This window comes from Aquila chrysaetos, chromosome Z, assembly GCF_900496995.4.
Source record: "Aquila chrysaetos chrysaetos chromosome Z, bAquChr1.4, whole genome shotgun sequence".
Lineage (NCBI taxonomy): Eukaryota > Metazoa > Chordata > Aves > Accipitriformes > Accipitridae > Aquila > Aquila chrysaetos.
Window position 1 is genome coordinate 71,575,097 of NC_044030.1, and position 22,896 is coordinate 71,597,992.

General features: G+C 41.0%; 1 protein-coding gene across 3 annotated transcripts in view; it reads right to left on the reverse strand.

The window, feature by feature from the left end:
• GHR (growth hormone receptor) overlaps positions 1–22,896 on the reverse strand; it is a 130,863-nt gene that overhangs the window by 55,643 nt on the left and 52,324 nt on the right. For all 3 annotated transcript variants that reach the window (XM_030005812.2, XM_030005810.2, XM_030005811.1), the window contains one exon: positions 13,159–13,238. In XM_030005812.2, the coding sequence (XP_029861672.1) occupies positions 13,159–13,228 (70 nt within the window). In that variant the 5' untranslated portion in view covers positions 13,229–13,238. The remainder of the gene's footprint in view (positions 1–13,158; positions 13,239–22,896) is intronic.

A 22,896-nucleotide genomic window follows, 5' to 3' on the forward strand; every position in this document is an offset into this window, starting at 1 on the left:
GAGTATGCCAGCTCTGTTTCTTCTAGGGATGCGTCCACCCTGTAGCCATCCCAAATAGGAAGCAATTTTTATTCCTTATCTATGACCTAAGCCTTGCCCTGATTTAAAGGAAAGAGGGTTTCTTCTTATGCGTTTTTGTAAAAATCACGTCTTTCTAACATGCTGCAGTTAGAAGCTGTGGTGCATTATGTTACCAACCAGGAAATGCTGTGGGACTTCCCCACCTATGTAAGAAGTCAGGGCAGCTTACCTCTAGTAAAGCAGAGATATGATGGATTCAGGGCTTTCCTAAAAGTAATTTGTTAGAAGACTATAGCAGCTTTTCGTAAACTGCAAATGAATGCATGACAGGCAAGTAGAACAACAAACAGAGGACCATTTCTCCCCAAGAGTCCTATCAATGTAAGCTGTATATTTTTTTCATTGGTCTCCACTTCTGTTCTTAAAGAGGGTTAAGAGCCACATACTAAGTCTAATATTCTATTTCCTTTAAGGATAGCTACAACTTTGGGAAGAATAATGCTGTTTCTAGAAAGCCAGTGCGTATATATAGGTATCTTGGGATTACTGGAGTTCTTAATTGTATTTCACACATCTCTGCAAATTGCTGAGATGTAAAACCCATGAAGTGCAAAGCACTGTCATGGTCATAACTCATGTTTCTTAAGGGATTTCAAGGGGATATAACGAAATTAAATAGCAAGACTTTAACTGTTGACACTTCTCTAAACAAGAAGAAAACAGAGCCTCATTCTCTTAAGAAAAATTGCACTTTTGGCTTAACAAATTGGAAGAAAAAACCACATTGAATTCCAGTGGTAACAAGATCTCATAACTGAAAAACAGCATCTAACAATAATTTACAATCAGGTCTTCTGTTATAAAGTTGACAACAGAGACCAAACGCTAACTCCGATACATGTAATCCTTGCACAGTCTTTCCTGTAACTAGAACTGCTACTTAAATCTATTTGCTAGATAAACTGGTGTAGCAGAATACCAAGCCTGCTGTACTGGTGGGATAAGATAACATGTCAGACTGGGAGCTCTGCAAGGAGAATGTAGTTATTTTGAGATGGTCAGCAATTCTGGAAAGAAGCCCTCACCTCCTGCAGAACACCAACTGGAAGCTGTCACTCACTTATCTCAACAAAACATTCACAAGGTTGCATCACATGCAAACGTGCCAGATTCTGTAACGCATGTTCCTCCTGGTAAAAAACAAATATTTCTTGACTTGGGGAGGAAAGAAAGGGCAACCCAGAGAAAAATCTACTTCAAACAATGAGCAATGTTCATGATCTTGGAAAAATAGACAATAACAGCTGGATATTTTGGGCAACCACATTAAATTTTGCTGGTTTTGTCTTTGCTACCTCTCCTAACATGAAGTTTCAGTCAGGAGGGTTCTGCAGTACTATTGCAAGTATTTTTGTAGACAAGGATGTAACTCTGCTTAACTGGTGTGGCCAGGAATGGGAGGTTAAACAGTCTCAGCTGTGACAGCTGGATAACCTGAAGAGCTCCCAGTGCGTCCTTTCAAGAGCAAAGTCTTGCCTTCTACCTCTGTAACGTATGGCATAATCCAGCCAGGACTTTAGTTCTGAAAGGCCCTAGGTGCATCGAAAGGTGTGTGCCAACAGTAAGAGGAGATACCTTGGGTTTTTCTGATTAACTTCTACAGCTTCCTATTGTGCAAATGCTATGGAGCCAGAAAGGAAAGATAATAAGTTATTGATCTCCCATTCATTTCATTACTTGTGGAGCTGCCCTAGATGCAAGTGTTTTTCCTGTGAAGTGGCTTGATAGGTCTTCACAGCACAAAGAGCTGAGCTCTGGAGCCAAGTGGAGGCATCCTTGGATAACAGAGCAATTTCTGACTAAAAGAGACGAGGCAGTTACATTCAAAGCTAACTAAACTTGTTAGCAAGACTGAACATCATCTACAAATCCACTGAAGAATAAACTGGAGAATGAAACAGTTCACTAGTAAATAAATTATGTTGTTTATGTACACACACCAGTATTTTTCCACATTGTTCACCAGTGTTTTATACCCTCTTTTCAATAAACCACTCATATTTTCTTTGCCCCATGAAATAAATGGACTTAATTAAGTGGTAGAGAATAATCAGACCAGTCACTTACACTTCCAAACACCTCACTGGGATGAACCCCAAATATCAACACGTATCCTATGACAGAAAACACTTCTGCGTTACACTCCACGCTCAACCATTTCTGGTGTATAAGCCCTCTAAAATAGACACTAAGAACTTAAAAAGGCATTTCTTATCCTTGCCAAACCATGAACAACTAATAATTTCCATTCCTTTAATGATTACTTTTAACTTCCAGAAAAACACTTCACTGCAAGCAAAGATCGACCCGGAATATATACAAGTGGATTAAAACAGATGGTTTGAATTAAATCCTATACAACAATAACTATAGTTGACATCAGCATTTTCATTGAAGTAATTATATGGAATACTAACTATTTGATCATTAACAGCAAATAATAAATAGACCATGTTAACATTTATAGTTATTACCTACATTTGCTTCCCTAACACTTGCAATTTCCTGTTCAAAGACAAATTATCACATTATTCTTTGTTTTGTGCTTCAGTGATGAAGAGACAGAACACAAATTCAAAGGATACAATGACATTATTTTACTTTGTGCATGTTCTTGTTTAATATTTATTAAACGTTAACAGCTTTTCCTGTTTTACAGTAGACATGGTGGCAAACATTAAGTTCCTTTTAAAAGAAACACGATGCATATGGTGTTTGCCAGCCAGGCATGTTAATTGTTCTGGTTATTTTGTCTTTACAAAGTAAAAAACAGGGTGTTCTAGCAGATAGGAATTCAAGAGTAAACTCTTGATCCAAGTGAGTTTTCAAATTTGCTTCTAAAGTTTCTGTGTCAGCCCTAAAGCCAAGACTAGACATTGCTAAGGGAATAATAAACAAACACAATCCCAAACCAAATACAGAATAAACATATTTCCTTTCAGCATGTTTCTCTGAATATGTTCTGGGTAACAGTTAGGGATAGCCCACAAAAGACACAGTTCTCGGTCTGGGTGGATCTTTCATGTTTCCCCAGCCAGACCACACTCCATCACTCCAGCAGTACAGTGCTGAGCGTTTGCATGCACGGATGTGGGGCTTCAGCAGCCCCCGGAGGGCTCCTGCCCGCTCACATCCTTCTCTTTCACTCCCTTGGCACCATGCAGGACTGCACTGGTTTCTGTTCCATCCTGTCACGGAGCTTTCCAAGCAGAAGAGATCTTGTCGACTTAATTTCTGCTTGTACAGTCTGTAGAAGGGAAATATCCTTGGGTCTTTCTGCTGTGGGAGCTGATCATTTGTTCCTTTGTTTCTCCTTCTGATTAATTTTTAATCCATGGAAATCCTTGCATTTTATCCCCTGGCATTTTTTAAGGAACCTTTGCTAAGGTGTTGTATCAAAGGCTCTCTGAAAATCCACATTGTAGGGACTGAACAACCATTTTCTGTGTGCGTGGCGAAATCTTTTTTTGAGTCAGTAGCTACAGGTGACAGACACTAAGTGTCTTCTGAAAGAAACATGACTTACACAGACTCCCAAATATATCATATTTATCGATGCATTTACCAATATATGCCTTTTTCAAGTTTCTTCCAACTTACCTTGCCAAGAGGACAAACTTTCTGATGTGCAATTTCCTTGAGTCCTTTTTAAAAATTGGTGTCAGGTTTGCTACAACCCACTTGGTTGGTACCAAGGCTGATACAAGTGATAAATTCCCAGCTACACAATTCTTAACAGTTTTCTGTTGCGGTCTTTGAAACTCACAGGAAAATCTCCTTGACCAACTTAGTGACAATGAAACACGGGACTAAATGGACATTATGCATGGCTCTTTAGGTAATATACTAACTCTATCAGCCTACCTTACTGCTATTCTACACTCCTTAGCATGGATTTACCTACTTTGTAAAAGATTTTTAATTATCTGTAAAAAAAATAATCCTGTGCTTCAGGGAAAAGAAAGTCTTCACTGCATTATTCCAGAATAATTCAAAATCCCTAGCAGGGGGACAGTTTTCCAGAAGTTTTGCAGAAAACTAACCATTGCTGTTACTACTTAATTTTACAGCATGCTTCTCCAACAGGTGGGAAGAGAAAGCAAAGTAGAGAAATCCCTGTCTTGTTAAGTACCAGGAATTCTTCCAGATTCAGCAGCTAGAGAGTCCTTACTCTGTCTGTAGCTCTGCCTCTCACCTACAGCAGCATTCCTAGGCTATTCTTCTTCCACAGTTCATTTGGAGCACCTCCCCAGTAGCAGAGAAGGGAAATCGCCTAGGCCGGGTATTTTATTCCCCAAAGGGAACCGTGCCAGAGCCTTGTTGTGGAGGGCCACACAGTTGCCAAGCTCCCCAGCACTATCTCATTCCTGTTCCCTTTTCCATCATCCTCAGAATTAGATAATCACCTGGGTAGCAGTACTCTGCTGGAGTGTAACAGGGAAGACAGGGGGAGCAGCCAAGGTTGGAAACAAGCAACTGGGAGGCTCTCTGGAGCCTAACTGACCAAGAATTCTTCAAGGCTGGACCCAGCCATCCTCTAGATGGTGGCTCCAGTTCCTGAAGTACCCAATTGTGCTGCAACCCTGAGAATCATCCGGTTCTTCTGAGCACAAAGCTTTCAGAATTGCTCTGTGTGATTCAAGAATGGCATCTTGTGAACTCCTACTCTAAAATGTTTCTCTTTCTTTTCTGATCCCTTGGAAGAGCTGAAGAGAACACTTAGGTGTGCCGAAATATTGCTGAGGTGCACACAGTGCTCCCTCGTTTATACTGGTAAGAATCAGGTCTGTTCCATGGCAGCTCTCCAATTCCTAGTCACACTTTTATTCTGTTCCCAGTCTGATCCTGGCTGTCAGTTTTGAAGAGCACAGCATGGAAAGAAAAGGTGCAACATTGCAGACAGCCTCTTGGTTCTAAAAATCTCTTGTATGTTAAATCGGGCAGTGCAAGTTACTGCACAATAACTGCATCAGTGTTTAAATTAATGAAAAGAATGTCACCCCCTTTCATATGCTATGAACGTTCAGTAACAAGGGTTTCTTTTTCTTTTTCCTGTTACAGATGGGTGGTATTGAAAGCAATTTGCTCTGTGCGTGCTCCATGGCATGGAATGCTTCATTATACCTCATGCATATATGCTTTTATAATATGGATTAGTGTTTGTTTGCTTGAGCTAGTTTTACTTCCCCTGATGCACAGTTGGTTTATTAACTGAGTTCATTTGGCTAGTGCAGTACAAACTGTTTAAATAATTCACATGAAATATAAAACTACATTTAAAATATCACAATAGGAGTTAAAGTAATGACTGTAACTAGGAATTTTCTCACTTGTTAGCTTCTTAGATAATGGTAACAAACTGCTGTGCACATTTTTGCATCATCTCCATCATCTGATCTTCCTCTTTAAACACATGGACTTAATTGCACGTGTGGGCAAAAGTTCCCATGTTTCAAACCGGCCTCACTGCTTCTCCTCCAAAAGCAAGCCACAAGCGGCCACCGTCACCCAGCAGTTTTGGGTGCAGCTCAGCCCTGGTAAAGGAGGAACAATTCTGGTTCACAGGAGGACCAGCATGTGTATCAGTGGCTCGGCTGCAGTCTATAGGTCTGCTAGGGAGAGCGAAGACGTACACTAGGACTACAATCTTTGCAGCCAAGAGGCAGAAAGACTGACTTCTCCTTCTGACTACACCTGGCACTAACTACAGAGGTGTGGCTAACTCTTGCAAATGACCTCAAAACCGAGCAATCAGAGCATAGCAAATTGGCAAGTCTGTGTTCAAATGAGAAGAAAATGTGATGGCAACTAAAGAGCAATGAAGGAAATGCACACAATAGCAGGAATGTTAAAGATAACAGAGATAACTGGATGGGATAACTATGGCACGTACGTTATTTTGCAGGGTGTCTGACTGAAGCTGATTGTTCATGAAGTGTTTTTGGCAGGCTTGTGGGTGACGATATCCAAAGTCTTGAAAGTGTTCAGTAAACGCTGGAGTCACAGATGTGGTTTGGAGGAAAGGACAAGGGAGTCAAGTCTCTGGCAACCCAGGTTAGCATTTGAACCATTTGATCTACTCAGTTACAAGCCTAAATATGGATTTTTAGGGGCATAATTTAAGGCTACTATACCTGAAAATTTCATTACTATGTTTTTGTTTTCTGTGTTTTCTTACAAAATACAGGCCTGTCTACAATTCATTTCCAGCATGTGTCTTCCACTCTTAGAAATCCCCAATCCCTTCCTGTTAAAATACCATGTATACTCCCAACACAGAAGACACAAGGTGAAATCCTTTCTTCTCCATGTGAGAGCATAGATACTGTCACACTGGCCCAGACAAATGGCTTATCTAAAATATATACTACTGGCTAGGAAGCAAGAGTGGTAAAAGTAACTCAGAAGTGCACAGACTCAAGGCCTTCCCTTGGATTTTTCTGCTAGCTATCAAAGCCATGCCTAATTGCAATGGAAAGTGATGATGATGAAAAAACTACTTTGCTCTCTGCCAAAATGAATCTTCCCTCCAGCAGAAATGGCTTAGCCAGATCAGAGTGGTATAACTTACGCTTCCCTGTGCCAAGCTTTCTGATGCTGGCTCCTGGAATGGCTCTATAGCAATTTCTTCTAATAACAGAACATAGTTCTTGCTCAGAAACACTTAAACTTCTGGAAATAACGCAACTATTCTAAAGGCTTTGTCTGCAGGTAAAAGTTTTAAATCCGCATTCTTGACAGTTCTGCCCCTGTCCACATAAATCAGGATGCACTGAGCTGATCATAGTTTTAAGCTTTTCAGATTTTACTGCCAGCTCTGCTTTGGCTTGTGTTCCATCCTTAGACAGCTGCATGTAATTGAGAAAGTAGGTAACACAGAGAAAGGCTGTAGCAAAGACACACCAATTAGAAGAATTAAGAAGAGAAAATGACCACAATGAACAAATGACTACCAGCTATATTATGGCATTAGTATTTACCAAGAGGAGGCAAGAGAGTTTGCACCTTAAGTAAGGAAGATTCTGCCCTTTCTCATTATCTTTTGTCACTTCCTAATAAGATTAGGATTGTTATACACACAAATATGTCTAGTCTTCCTGATCATCAAAAAAGTCGTTAAAAATAAAAGAATACCCTTCATGTGTGAGAAATGGCTTGTCACTACACTGACTACAATCTATAAAATTTGAGTTTGCCTAAATCATGAAACGTGTTTTCAGCCAAGACCCCACACAGCTATAGATCTTTTTTCTGAATATTTCAAGCCAAGCAACAAAGTCCCTGGTACCTCCTGACTCCAAGAACAGATGGACAAATTTCCCTTTCTCAGCAGAAAATATGCTGCAATTCAAAGGCACCTTCCTGCTTAGACTAAGAATTCCTCCATGTGTCCCAAAAGTCAAATCCATGCTTTTAGGCAACACCTGTCTGCTACTTAACTTCACGGTGACAGCAAGAACCCAACTGCTATCCTGTCAATTCAGTGAGAAAAACCCCTTACCTTGGCTGTAGCAGAAGACCTACAGCATGTGGCTGAGCAGCTATGACACTACCCAGAAGAAAGCACGCAGAATTACGCATATCCAAACAAGGGAGCTATAAGGGTGAGGGTCAGTTCAAAATGAAGACACCTATATTTTGCTCTCTTTATGCAAGGTCAGGCAAAATCCAGTTGCCTAAACTTCTGTAGCTATCTCAGACTGCCTAGGATATTCTGTCTGCCTCCCAGCCTCTGCTTCAAAAGGCACAGATTTCCTATCTACAAGTCTCATGCAGATTTTCTCAGTACCTAGAGGATACCCATATGATTCATACAGGGATGAATCTCATCCTTAGGTGTCCAAGCTCCCAATAGTCAATGGAGAGCTAGTCAGTACAGTCCCTCGAACAAAGAACAGCTGATTGAGTTGATTTAATTGCCTGAAAACAGATGTTCAGTTACATATGAGATGCCTGGCCTTAAGCTTTTTATAGAGCCCTTTAAGCTTCTGGCTGTTCCAGAATGATGCAGATGTCCTGCGGGTCCTGTGTCATCGCTGTGAGTCCCATGCAGATGTCTTGGGTGCCCAGGGGTGTCTTTAATGACACTAAAGCCCTGTGCATGGTTTATAGATGCAATCTCCAGCTCTAGAATTGGGAGCTTTCATATCCAGTGCATACCTATACTTAGATGGTTTAATCTGGGTGTGTAATGCACACAAAGCATCCAAGTACAGTAAGTGACCAGACACCAGCATAACAAAAGGACATTCTGATGGAAGTAAAAATTAGATTTGATATATCTCAGAAGGGAAAATAATTAATCCTACTTCTTACATAAAAGTGAGGAAAATAGAGCATTTGAGCATAACAGCTTCATACAATAATCAAAAAAGTTGTGATGGAAAAACATAAATACATTTCTAAAATCAGATTAGATAAAATGAACAATAAATTCAGGCTTGTAGCTCTTAAAATTATCATTGTACAAAACCAGTTCACTCAAAAATATTTTTATTGTGCTATCATTAAATATGAATGCCTCTCTAAACCTGCTTCAGAGGATGAATTAGCATAGCTGTAATAGTCTGGAACAAACTTTGATCTAGTATATAAAATGATAAAAGACATTTCCCACTTCTTTTCACTGGGAAGAAATTAGTTTTGGAACTGCTTGAGCTTATGTATTGTTTTATTAACTGGGACTAATTCCCAGTTTATTCCTCTATGTCCTTATGTGACCTACAGTCATCAGTTGTAGAGAAGGAATAAGCAGACTAAATTTATTCTGCTTCCTAAACATTTTGCAATCTGTGTCTGGAGCAATTCCTCTCAACCACTTCTGATGTCAGCAGGTATAGTAAACCAAAATACCTAGGTGTATGCTGGATATGTATCTGAAACACCACAGTTACATTAATCTAATTATTTCAAACACAAATTGTGTATGTGTACATGAATATAAGCTCTTATATTTTTTCTTGAATGACAATTAATTTTGCACAGATGTAGGTGATCTACTCATGAAGCAGTACTCTTTCTTGTTCATGTACCTAATTAACTAAAGTAAAATTTCAAAATCACACAATTCCCCATCTTTAAAGCAACCTAAACTCTTAGAAGTGTAAGTTCTGTTGACTTAACAAAAATGTCTTCATTAACTGTGAAACTGGGCCTTACATTTTCTAATCCCGAGGGCACAAAACCCATTTGCCTGTGGTAATTACACACCTTTTAGAAATTACACTACTGTTATTGTGGCCTTTACACTTTCTTTCTACCACTGCCTCTGTTCTGCCCTTACTGTCGTACCGCAGGCACCTCGAGGATACAGACGGTGTGTGGGTTAGCGTCCCCTCGTAGGAGGCTGCACGTCCCAGACCTGCTCAGCTCTGAATTACACTTGAAGACCTGGTGCAGTAGGCATGCTTGGTCACATTTAGCATCGCCATCTCAGAGATGGTGTGAACCCTGTCACTTCGCACCACCCACAGCCTCAGTTTAAGGTGCCGGCAAGCCAAGCTCTTTGCAAAAGGAGAGCACAAAAACAAGCTAAATCAATGGAAAGCCTCCAGCGGAACTTGGCACCAGCCTGGAGGCAGCAGATAGGTGACTAAATGTCCAGTATCTGGTCTCAAATGCTGTGCAGTTGCCTGGCCAGCTGCTGGCCTCGCACCCTCTCTCCCTCCAGGAGGAAACACATCTGGGATTTCACCCTGTGCCAAGGGTGGAGCTGGCCCCACGGCACAGAGCCAGCTCGATGCACAGGCTCTTGTAAGGCTGAACGTAAGCTTGACTTACTTTCGAGACATAAAAGCCTTCCATGTACAAGTCAATATTACACTGTCTCAGTAACGTGCTTTCGCGCAAGATTAGCAAGTATGTGTAATTTTTTAATGTGCTGCCAGGAGAAATACAATTACTGAAGTGGATTTTTTTAGGGAACTGTGACGCTATAGATTCAGTCCCTCGGGCAATGTGTAAGATATGGTACAGGTATGGAGCACATCTAAGTAAGTTTATAGGAATGCCTCAGCAAGACTCTGCCAGGCAGAGCTCTGTAAGATTGTCAGGATTCATCACCTGAGTGGGGTTGGATGCTCATGAGAACTTTTGCAGGTACAAGCGCATTCACATGGGGGGAAAAAGAACAAAACAGCTAATAAACAGGTCTCATCTAATACTCTGTCCTAAATCATGCAAGAATGGCAAATGGATGTTCTCTCATGCTGTTATCTCACATATTCCTGTTCAACTTACACTTTCTTGTCTGACTCTCTCAGCTTGAGCATTTTCCCTACTCAGAATAAATACAATAGAGCATCAGAAGCAGTTTAGTGGTTAGAAATTTATTCTCGGGACAACACAGCTCTGTTCCCTTCATACACAATTCTTTAATAATGCAGCAAATCAGGACATATATATTTAGTATTGTGTCTTGGATTTAAGCACAGGAACACAATTAAAATGTTCTTCATTTTTTGATTCTGAAGGTAAACTCATGGAAGTTACTATTTCATCAGTACAGACAAAGTCACACAAAGGTGATGTTGTGGTTAAGTTTTACTTATAACAGCTTTGTACTAAAGTTAGGACATCTGGACTACACCTCATCTGCCAAGGATCAAAAAATCTTCATATGCTCTTAAACGTTGAAAGAAAAATCAATTGGTCCAGTAGACTGCATCTGGGCAGGGATTATTTTTGTCTATTGAATGAATGTACTGTAAAATGCAGACACTGAGGGGGGAAGGATCAAGTCAGGACACATTCATTTTTGTTCTACTAACCATTCTGTACAAGGCAATGAATAGAAGCTGGTACATGTATCATATTTCACTGTGAAATACTGACTTTCCACATTTCAGCAGAACCAAGGAGGAATTTGCAAATTTTATTTCAGTTCATAGGTCTAACTAAAGAGATTGGTACACAAAGGGGGAAAAATGAGTATATAGCTTTATTTTGCAAATTCCTGTCAGAAAATTCCTCTTCTTTTAACCAAATCAGAAGACAGAGGAGGAGTCAAAACACATTAAATAAAGGCCTTACATTGTTTCAGCCCAATTCTAATATGAAAATAAACACTTCACTGCCCCACACTTCCTTACACACTTCTTAACTAGGCACACTCATTTCCCATGGGACATGTAGGTTGCAGAATGAAAGGATCACTGGAAGCAGGAAATGAAAGGAAGGAACAAAAGTGAAAACTTCATTCATGCATTGCCTTCAATGGTCAGATACACTAGGAACTCAAACTAAATTTGGTAAATGTTAAAGAAAAAGCCTTAAGTAGCAAGGGAGAAGAGAATCTTATAGATTCTCTACCTGGTAACACAGAGGACAAGCATCTGAGCCACACACATAGAAGTAAATAAACAGAAACTTTTGTTTTCCCTATCCAAACCCCTTTTTTAATGGGGGAAAAAAAAAAAAAAAAACCAAACCAAAAAAACTTTATGGAAGAATTCTCTGAAAACGGATCATTTGAGTTCTAATTGTATCTTATTTCAGCTTAATGTCTCCATTAACAAAAAAGTAATACTCCTTATATCTCTCCAGTGCTTCTGCAAATATGGGTATCTAGAAATTTTAAATATGCAACTTGAAGAAAATACAGAACTGTATCAGGGCGAAAGAGGAAGATTATACCTTTAAAGTGTAGGACAGTTATGACTAGAGGTAACTATGCCATAGCCCTTTGGTTTAGTACCATATTCTAAAACTAACACTAGAAAGGCTAATGAAACATGGCTTGTGACTTTAGAGGTATTTAATTGGCATTCAGTAACACTGAAGTATGGAGCTAAAGAAAAAAAAAAAAGAAATTGAGAGATATCAGAAATTTTCATTAAAAAATGTGTCAGTTTATTTACAGTTTATTGTGGAAGCTGTTTCCACCTGACTTTTTCCAATATTACTCGTTAAACTGCCCTCTCTGACTTTCTCTGCTAACACTGATTTTGGCTAGGAGGTCAGGAGGGGCACGTGCTTAAGGAGCCACCCTTCTGCAGCTGCTCTGTAGCTCCAGGAGAAGTGGTGACACGTTTGCATAAAATTAGTAATTATGGAAAATTGTTACTGCTCTCTCCAAAGGCCAGAACAAGACAGAGCAGACCAGGTTAAGTTGCATTTGTTTACAGGAGCAGATCATAATCCGCGTAGGCAGATCAGTCTGACACAATGTAAAAGTCCCACTGGAGTTAATGGGAATTTTTTGTTCTAAATGAGTAAAAGACTAGTCCCAGAGGACCCACCAGAGTCAGGACAGGCCTCCGGGTGATACTGAAATGGTTCTAAATCATTGCTGGTTGCAACAACAAAAAGCATCAGAGAAAGCTCAGCTGGACCAAGTACTTTCCAGCCTGGCATTTAATTCAGAAGATGGAAGAATTGAGGTGAATAAGGATGGGAAGAAGAACAACTGTGGAAAGCCAGAGGTACATTCAGTGGTTGTGAATCCTTGGCAGATCTGTTGAATCATGAACACCACAGGATATGCATGCAGAGCTTCTTCTTGCTAAAAAGGCTTCTGCTGGCTACCCACAGCCAGCTGGCTGGTTGAGGGTACATGTTCTTTTCAAATCCCTTTTATAACTTCTACTCAAGAATTTCTAAGTGTATTTCTTATGAAACATGTTCATATTGGCCTCAGACCCAAAGTGTACAGTCTTAAAATGTTTCCTCTGTACTTCCAAATAGTTCTATGCTTAACATATGAATATACTAAAAAGACTTGTTAAGGAAAAAACCCACCAGTTTCTATAAAAAAAATTAACCCCATACAATTCTTTCATAATTTCAGTACCTGAGCAAAGAAAATCCAGATATCTAACACCAACATTGATCCAGCCTGTTTACACATCATACATCTAACGCTGACTATGAAATGCTGCAACAAGTTCTCTCAATCTCATCCACTATCTTTACAACAAGATTAACTGATGTATTTTTCACTTTTCACATTATGTACCCAGCTTAATGCAGTCAAGGAACTTGCACAGACCTGACACACATAAAATAAAAAGACTCTTTATATAAAGCTATATATATATGTACACACACAAAGGCACAGAGAGGTATCATAAAACTTACCATCACTTGCAGAAAATGAGTCATTTGCACAGACCAGTGCCAAAGTAAACAGAAGATTCCGAAGATCCATACCTCTGATTCTGTAATAACAAAAGAAAATAACACAGTTTCTTTATAAACTAATATTACTAACTAATATGACAAGACATTTAAATGATTATCTAGTTTTATTGAATTTCTGATTGGATTTAAACCAGAAGTGTATTTAGTTTACGGTTTATTGCCTCACAAAGTCATACATCATCTTGCAGTCTAGGATAGAGAGTAAATACTATTTTTACAGGAGAACTAGCTTATGGGTTTCTTGTTCATTTAATACAGAGGGGGAAAAAAATCAAGTATTGTCAATCTCTAGAGTGCTTCTAGGGAGTAGCCACACTCCCCCCACAGCAGCCTTTGGGGGATGGATCCCAATGACGAGCCTAGGTTAAATGTGAAAGTAGGAAAAGAACGGTATCTCTTTTAGGGAACAAAGATATGATGATCCCCTTTCCAGCTCATGCTCCTCTGAAGCTGCATTCATCTTTGCATGCCACATATAACCTTCCTTGGTCTAGGACTACATGCAGTAAAGCTGAGAGCAGTGATGACATTTAATAAGCCAGCTCCCACACCACAAAGCCAAATGGCAAAGAAACACCGTCTTAGTACCTATGGCCACGGCCGCAGCAGGCAGCACACCGGGAGCGGAGAGGCCATCAGTAGCTGTGGGGCTGCAAGAATGAGAGTAACCCCAGCTGCTGTGCTGCTCTTCGGGGCTGCCATGGAGGCTGTCTCACGCTGGAAACTTCCACCTGCATCATTTCTGAGAAGGCACCTTCTGATGGACCCAAGCACATCCACAGAACACCTTACAACCTCCAAGCATACAAATTTTTACAACCCAAGCATAACCCCACAAGCCTTTACAACCTCCCCAGAAAGCACACTCCTCCTTCTCCCTAATTCACCTGTACCACACACACATAGACTACAACCCCATCACACAATCCTGTTTGAGGGACACTACTTTCCTCCTGCCGTTATCACCAGCATCTGATAACAACAGGGAAAGGCAGAAGCTGGGATATGCTGGACTTGCAGGCAGTGCAGCCTTCTGCACAAAATTGTACCATGCCCCAAAAAGCTCATGAGGTCTCCATATGTAGTAGGGGGAATACATACATACCATGGATTACTACCTGACCATTTACAACCATGTGTCCTGGTTTCAGCTGGGATATAGTTAATTGTCTTCCTTGTAGCTGGTAGAGTGCTATGTTTTGGGTTCATATATGAGAAGAATGTTGGTAACACACTGATGTTTTCAGTTGTTGCTAAGTAGTGTTTGTACTAAGTCAAGGATTTTTCAGCTTCTCGTGCCCAGCCAGCAAGAAGGCTGGAGGGGCACAAGAAGCTGGGAGGGGACACAGACAGGACAGCTGACCCAAACTGGCCAAAGGGATATTCCATACCATGTGACATCATGTCCAGTATATAAACTGGAGGCAGTTGGCCCAGGTGGGGATCACAGCTCAGGAACTAGCTAGGCATTGGTTGCTGAGTGGTGAGCAACTGCATTGTGCATCACTTGTATATTCCAATCCTTTTGTTATTATTATTGTCATTTTATTATTGTTATTATTATTATTATTTTCTTCCTGTCTGTCCTATTAAACTGTTCTTACCTCAACCCACAAGTTTTACTTTCTTTTTTTTTCCCCAATTCTCTCGCCCATCCCACTGGGTGGGGGAGGGAGCAAGTGAGCAGCTGCATGGTGCTTAGTTGCCGGCTGGGGTTAAACCATGGCACCATGCCAGTGGAGCACAGAGATTACTGGAGACCTTCAAAACCAAAGGTACAACACCAAAGTGAACGTGAACGCTGCAACAACAGTCAGGCAGCAGTTTCTTGTTCTGTTGCACAAAACTGCCAAGATACACTGACATCCCAGTTCAGTGAGGCAGCGGGGAGAGAGAGAGAGAGAAATAGCTCCACATTCACATTTGACTGTAAATTGGTATGACAAACCTTGATTCTACACTGGAGTGTTTTCAATTAGACATTTTCTTTCTTCATCTAATAGGAGATTAAATCACAAGTGTCCAAACAAGCAAGCCCACTAATGAGTAACAATCTCTAAGTGGGTGTCACCAATTAACAACCAATGCTGTCAAATCTGGGTATCAAAAACTAGTCAGTCTCCCAGTAGAGTTAGCAAAGTCTGAATTTAGTCAGAAAAACACAAACACACCGAGTATGTAAAACTATGGTAACACCGAATTTAAAAGACAATTCCCTCCTTAATTTTCTTACCCTACAAGAACAGATTGAATCACACCACAGAAAAAAACCAAAACTATTACCAACTCCAGATGTCTCATTCACGCTGTTTAGTGCAAAACTTGAAAATCAGAAGGTTTTTTTCACAACCTTATTAACACAACTGCTCAATAACTCTCAAGTTTCAGGCTCTGTACAGGAGGCATTTATTCCAACTGCTCTAGGCAAGCAGAGTCTAACCCAGACCTGCAAAGGCAAGCCAGGAGATGCTCCCCACGGCACCCACACCACCGCAGGGATGCCCAGCTGCACCACCCAGGCACCCCGCAGCCAGTCCCAGCGGGCACAGGTCAGCTGCACAGAGAGAAGAGCTGGGGGAGGTGTGGGGACCTGCCAGGTGCCAGGCAGGACTTTCCCCTGGCCAAGCAGATATGGGTCTCTCCAAAGGTGACTCTCCCGTTCTCACGTGGACAGGGAGGAAACAAGGGGTACGGTGAGGCTGGCGGCACATTTAGTGAGGATTTGGGGCAGTGCGAGAGTGAGGCAGCCTGGGGAGCAGGACCAGGAGCAGCGAAGGCTGCAGCTGCTGGAGTGCACAGGGCTGGGAAAAAGTTCATAAAGCAAATCACAGGCCAACAATCCTCCTACTCTCAGAAAGGAGCTACACTGGCACAGCATGAGGGTCATCTGAGATCAGCTACGTTTTCAGCTAGCTCAATTGTTCCCTTGCTCCATCTGTACTCTTGTTTAAAGGATTCTTATTGTCTTTTATTAATAAATCTTCTACAGAAATGCTTCTCTGTATTTGCCAATTCCTCTCCTCTTACATGATTTCTACCCCATCGAACAGCCCCTCCGCCTCCCCTTCAGCCCTTCCACTCTCTCCCTAAATTTTTGTTTTCTCTTTCACAGGCCTGAGCACAATGTCACTTTATTTACAGCCCTCCTGCCCTCTCCCTGTTGCAATACCCAGGCATCCCGTGCTGTCTCTATATTCACAATTCCCTGCTCTCCTGTGTCCACCAGTCTCTGCTGATCTTCCTACCACTTTTCTCAAGCTTTCCTACTTCTTGCCTAACAGCCACAAGAAAAGCCCAAACCTTCACAGGAGTTCTGTGAGAACAAATGTCATCAACAGAGGCCGTCATTCAGAGCACATCTGTGGACACCGTTTCGTTTTTTATAACAGCACCAAACAACTCCGTGGTGGGACCAGGATAAGCCCCCACGTGCAGCTGTCACAGCATGGCTATCCCCTCCATCCCTGCGCTGTGACCAGCAGCCATCTCAGCTTCTTCCCAGGAAGAGTGGTTTGACAGCCAGAGCACCAGCCCAGGAGCCTGGAAATACATCCCAGAGGTCAACAATCACGTTGAACTTAATAAGGTCCTGCTGCTGCAGATGAAAACAATCCCATTCCAGTACTGCTTGTCTTCTTGCACTGGCAGACTTGTTTACATACCTGCATGCAGCGCACTCTGTCAGGAAATTGTTCCAGCTAAATTAATCCATAAGCATTTATCATAACAAATCTGTTTGCTTACTGGGTTTATCAGGACTCCACAAAGACACACCCTGGGAACAGAGCTGGGGCAGCACAGGCATGGCAGTGAGCAGTCAAGGCAGAGGGGAGGACACAGCCACTCCTCCAGCAGCAGCTACTACTTGTTTAAGAGCAATTCTATAATGCTTGGGAAAGTCCCTGCTGAGCCACAGACCTTGACTAAAACATCTGGCTCTCTGAAACAGGGCATAGGATTAATGTGTGTTCCTAAACCTCGAAGGTGATCAGAATTGCTGCTTAATCCCTTGCCTTTCTGCTAGTAAAATGTGGTATAGAAACAGATGATTCTTCTTCTGTGGATTCTCACAAATGCCACTATCTTAGCAAAGCAAAGCAACAGCATCTCTGCTCTGCCTAAATCCATCCACGTGGGATCCTCCATTGAGTTATCTGTCCAGACAAGTTACATGTGGGAGAAAAATCCAATAGGTATAATAAGAACATGTCCAATGCAGACAGGACTGAGCTTAAAAATGATAACTGGTCTCATCTGAAAACACAGATGGGCCATGCTCCACTCCTTGTGCAACAGCTTTTGGAAAGGGCAAGTTGTGCGAGCCTCCTTGGACCTCAAACCCAGCGCCCTTGGGACAGGGCTCATACTCAAGGTCTCTCCCAGGCAAAAGGAGCTCTGCAAAGGGTGTGAGGCACCAGGGACTACGTGACCTCTCTGCATCCAGCACATATACCAAAAGCTCTGCTGGGCTGCAGGTACGACTACCACTTCTAGAGGTATCGGAGGTCAAGGGAGAGCTACACTGCCATGGCTCCGGTCTTGTGGGAGAAAATCTGGTGCAAAGCAGGAGCTGTCCCATCACAATACTGCTTTTGGTGATACAGAATAACATTCCTGACAGAAGAGTCCTCTGAATTGCCATCTGCCCCACCGTTAGACAACTACTGCCTTGCAGAAAGTTCTCACAAATCTGTCTTGTAACCACCCGCTGCTGTTCCTCTAAGACACTCCTGCAAGCTCGCTGCCAACAAGAACAGTATTGTTCAGAGGCTGCAGTGTTAATCCAGCAAGAGACAGCTTCTCTGTCAAAACTGACCTTTTACAATCTAGTAACATCTACGTCCCAACACCTACCCCTCTATGCATATGAAAGACAAATGCCACTAATAAAGTCCCTGTTATTTAACAGAAAAAAAAATTCAGTGCCTGTAATAGACACTATTCTAAGGAATAATAGGCTGTAGCTTACCCAACTCCAGCAGTTTTTAAGAATGAAGAGAGCTAAAACCAGAAAAAAGAATTACAGCAGCTGACTGTCCTCAAGCCAGCTGAAACTTGACCACAGGAACATTTGCCTAGAGGTCAGCTCAGGCTAATTGCTTCAGTACAGAAAGGGAGCCAGGAGTTATAAAAAGGATTAAAAAAAAAAATTCTTGGCCCTTTTCTACAGCGATGTTGGAGTAAGGTCAATCACAAGTGAATTTAAACATGACATCTCTCCAGCGAGATGTGAACATAGCATAAACAAGCGAAACGCGGCTAAGAAAATCCCTGAGAAAAGAAATACTTTAGTCACAGCATACTGAGTGGTCTGCATCTACTCTAGTCAGGTAACAATGTTAACACTCAGAGTAAACCATAAGGAGTTTTGCTGTTGTTTGAACTGAGATCTTCAGGTTTAGATAGCTTCTGAACCTGAAAGGATTTGAAGAAAGGAGAAGGACATTACACTCCATTAAATGGTGCCTTATGAAGGGACTTCTGCTTTTGCTATCTCCATTAACTTGCTGTACTCCAAATATGAGAGTTTTTTCCCCTGTAACCTCCTCCAGTTTAGCACTGCTTGACAAAGCAGCACATATGCAGCTATTCCAGAACCGAACCACAAAATTATTGAGTGAAGGATTAAACTGAGGAGTTTTTCTGTACGTTGTTATGTTTCACCATTCCATCAGATCACAAACAGGCAAGGACACAAGAGCGTGCAATGCAGATGAATACACATCATTACATCCACCACCAAGTAGGAACAAGTGCTGGGAAGGGAATGTAACTCCAGGCTCTCCAGATCTGTCCTGAACCTTGTTTATGCAAGTACTAAATACATACATACATACCCTTGCAGAATTTTTCTGGGTGAAAGGCCTTTATTTTTCACAGTGGGGATATTCCTTACAAGCTATCTCACGGCAAGATTAGTGACACCAAGAAGAAATTTCTTTCTGTGCTTGTGTAAAAACATTCACACTGGTTTGGCTGATCATGCATAGCTGAAATCACTTTGCCTGCTTACCCTCATTCCCCTGAATAACAACAGCAGAGTCATTCTGCGGATGAAATGAGTTACAGCCCTTCCAATCAACACAGTCTAAAACTGCCACAGACCTAAAGACTTCTTCTCTTGCTTGCTGATATTACAGCTTGATTGAGTCATCATCAGCACTTGGATGAATGCCTGTTTTTATAGAACCCTTGTCAGGGTTATATCCTCAGCCGTGTTAAGAAACAGAAATAACAAATTGTCACAGTTGATATGAATTACACACCATTCACCCAGTGTGTGTGGTTATCTGGGGTATGAAAAGAGCAAGGAATAATACCATAGAAGCAGAAATTATGCACTGCAAATTAAAAAAAAAAGACAAAAAATCTCATAAAGGGCACATTTCAGAAAAAAAAACCAACAAAAAACCTAACAAAAGACAAGCACCACTGAAAAAGAATGAAGGACTCTGGCATAAAGCTGCATTTATTCTACATGGTTTGATGCAAATTTAAGGATTATTAAAAGGTACATCATTATGACAAACTAAAACTATGCAACAGAGGCAATTTCATATTATTAATTAGAGCTCTATGTAAGCTCAGCAATTTATAACAGTTTCAAGCATTAAAATTGAAAATGCAGTCTATTAAATTAATTGCTCACTTTGGCTTTAGAAAAATTGATTATTTTTTTTTCCTAAACAAACTTTCAGTTTTGGAATAGAGACTATATGAAAGCTTCATTTTAACACCAAATTTATTTTTATCTCCATTGTAATAGACACCTTCAATACTTTTACCAGAGCTGATTTCTTTTTCCTATGGATAGATGTGTCAGCTAATTACTCTGATTTAAACTACACTTAAACTAGTAACAGGCCAAATGGTTATCAGTTCTTGAATGTGGTTAAGGAGCAATTCAGTGAATCCAGAATTTGGACATTGCTCTGGGCTTGTACTGAAAGCTGTTCTAGGTTAATCCAGCCATAAAGTCATACTCCAAGAACTGGGCTACAAAGTCCAAGGATGGCTGTGGCATATGGCACATCAATTCTTTATTTACAATAAAATCTGTCACGCTTTGACAGCAGTAACCTAGTGGACTAAGTACACAGAGGGAGGATCTTAGCTGTAAGACTAGTTAGTAGATCTTCTCTGTCAGAAGAGGATTCCTAAAAGAACATCGAAGTTATAGTCTTAAATTTCTATCTACTGCACAGATAGAAAATTTTGAACTTGGAAAAGACTTAATTACTTGCTTTGCCTTTCAGCCCCCAAAACACATCAAAGCAGCAAAACAGATGCATCTCAGCTGAAAGAAATTGCAACATTTAGCTGCTATCGTGCAGTTGTGAATTACTGAGCTGATACTCAGCTTTACATGTACTTGTATCATTAAGGAAGAGGATCCAGGCCAGTTTATGAGTCGTAATTTTTTCAGGCTATAAACACTTTTGTCAACTACAGTGGTAATTTTTCCTAGGCTTTTTTCCTTCCTTTTTTTTTTTTTTAAATTATTAATAATACTTAGATAACAGTCATCCAAAAGACAAAATTCAAAATTCAGCTTTTTGCTATTTGTATAATCAATTGCAAAGAAAAGTGAGAGAATTTCTCTAGATGAGCAAAAAGTATATTCCAGTTTGTTTGAAGAAGTATAATGCATCAATTTAATATCAAACATCATGGCAAGAAAGGAAAATGAAATGTCTGAGTCTGTATCTAGAACCAACGCCCTAGTAATCTGTACTAAAAAATGTGGGTTTACTCACAGAAAAACTTTTCACTGAGATAATTATTCACACTTTACATAAAGTTATTAAATGATATTTCCAGTGCTGTAAAACATTTCTGGGCCAGTGTAAAAAAAACCCCAATACTCTAAAACAATCACAGTTCTGCATTGCAACCTTTCCTTTTAGACATCACAGATAAAACACATGAACTCTGAACTGATCAACTCAAAATGGGATATTCGGCAACGGGTGCTACAAACAACAGAGCTGCTCGGTGTGAGGCCGGCTGGCTGGCTGATGGAGAGCGCGTCCGCCTCCACGCACGTTAGGACTCCCTCCTCTGCATTCACTCCCTCATGTTACCAACTATCTCATTAAGAAAGTGAAACTCTGGAGCAGATTCAACTTTTTTATTGAAACAGACTAGTGCATTCACATTTTTCCATTGCTGTTATTGTTATTTTACACTGGACCATGAGGAAATAGATGTTCACAGACAAACTTCACAAGGTATCTGCCCTGAGGAGCAGCTGAGAGCCTGAGCCTTCACCCACCACTACCACAGGTATTGCTCAGACTAAAACCCATTTTGTGAGGGCTATTCACAAAAATAAATCCCATACCAAGCTAGATCTCAGGACCTACATTAGACACACAGGACAATGAAAACGAGCAGACTAATGGGGAGAACATTGCACTGTGGCCAGAGAGTTTTGTAAAACTCTGCTGGGGGCTCTCCTGCTCTAGCACAATACCCAACTCCTCTGAAGCCTGACCAGCAGTCTTGCCTCAGAACCCATTTTTGTACTGAAATATGGAGCACAGCTGCTTGCACAAGGAACCTGTCAGCAAGAGCCTCAGCAGCTGGAGCTCTCCCTTTAATCAGCGCATCAGTAATCATCCCACTCAACACTGGGCCCTGTGGACTAAACTGCAGTCTTTTTAGTCTCATCCGTGTGACCATGTGTGGAAAGTGTTGGTGTACAATGGAAAGAGTACGACTGTTCCTTTTTGTGGCTCTTACACTGAATAACTTTAATATCACAGGGAACTTTACATCCTGGTTTTGGCTGAGATAGAGTTAATTGTCTTCCTTGTAGCTGGTATAGTGCTTGCTATGTTTTGGGTTCATGTATGAGTAGAATGTTGGTAACACACTGATGTTTCCAGTTGTTGGCAAGTAATGTCTGTACTAAGTCAAGGATTTTTCAGCTTCTCGTGCCCTGCCAGCAAGAAGGCTGGAGGGGCACAAGAAGCTGGGAGGGGACACAGCCAGGGCAGCTGACCCAAACTGGCCAAAGGGATATTCCATACCATGTGACGTCATGCCTAGTATATAACCTGGGGGGATCACTGCTTGGGAACTAACTGAGCATTGGTCAGTAGGTGGTGAGCAACTGCATTGTGCATCACTTGTATATTCCAATCCTTTTGTTATTATTATTGTCATTTTATTATTGTTATTATTATCATTATTATTTTCTTCCTTTCTGTCCTATTAAACTGTTCTTATCTCAACCCATGAGTTTTACTTCTTTTCCCCGATCCTCTCCCCCATCCCACCGGCAGCAGTGGGGGAGCAAGTGAGCAGCTGTGTGGTGCTTAGTTGCTGGCTGGGGTTAAACCATGGCACCATATTAAAAAAAAAATATCTTTTTTTTTTTTTTTAACAAGTCATTAACGATGATATCATCTGGTCCTAAAATATGTATGACACTTACTAATCACACTTGAGTCCTGTGTAAGGAACCACATTCACAATAAGCATGATGAGACTGACTGCTCTTAGGTTCTACTACAAAGTGCATGGCAGCATTAGAAAAATCACTTCTGCATAGATTATAATTTTCCCAACATTACTAAAACTGTGGAATATCACAGCAGACAGAGCTTCGAGTTTTTAATTGCCCTGATGCATAAATTAGTCCTGATTTTTAGTTCACTAATTGCATGT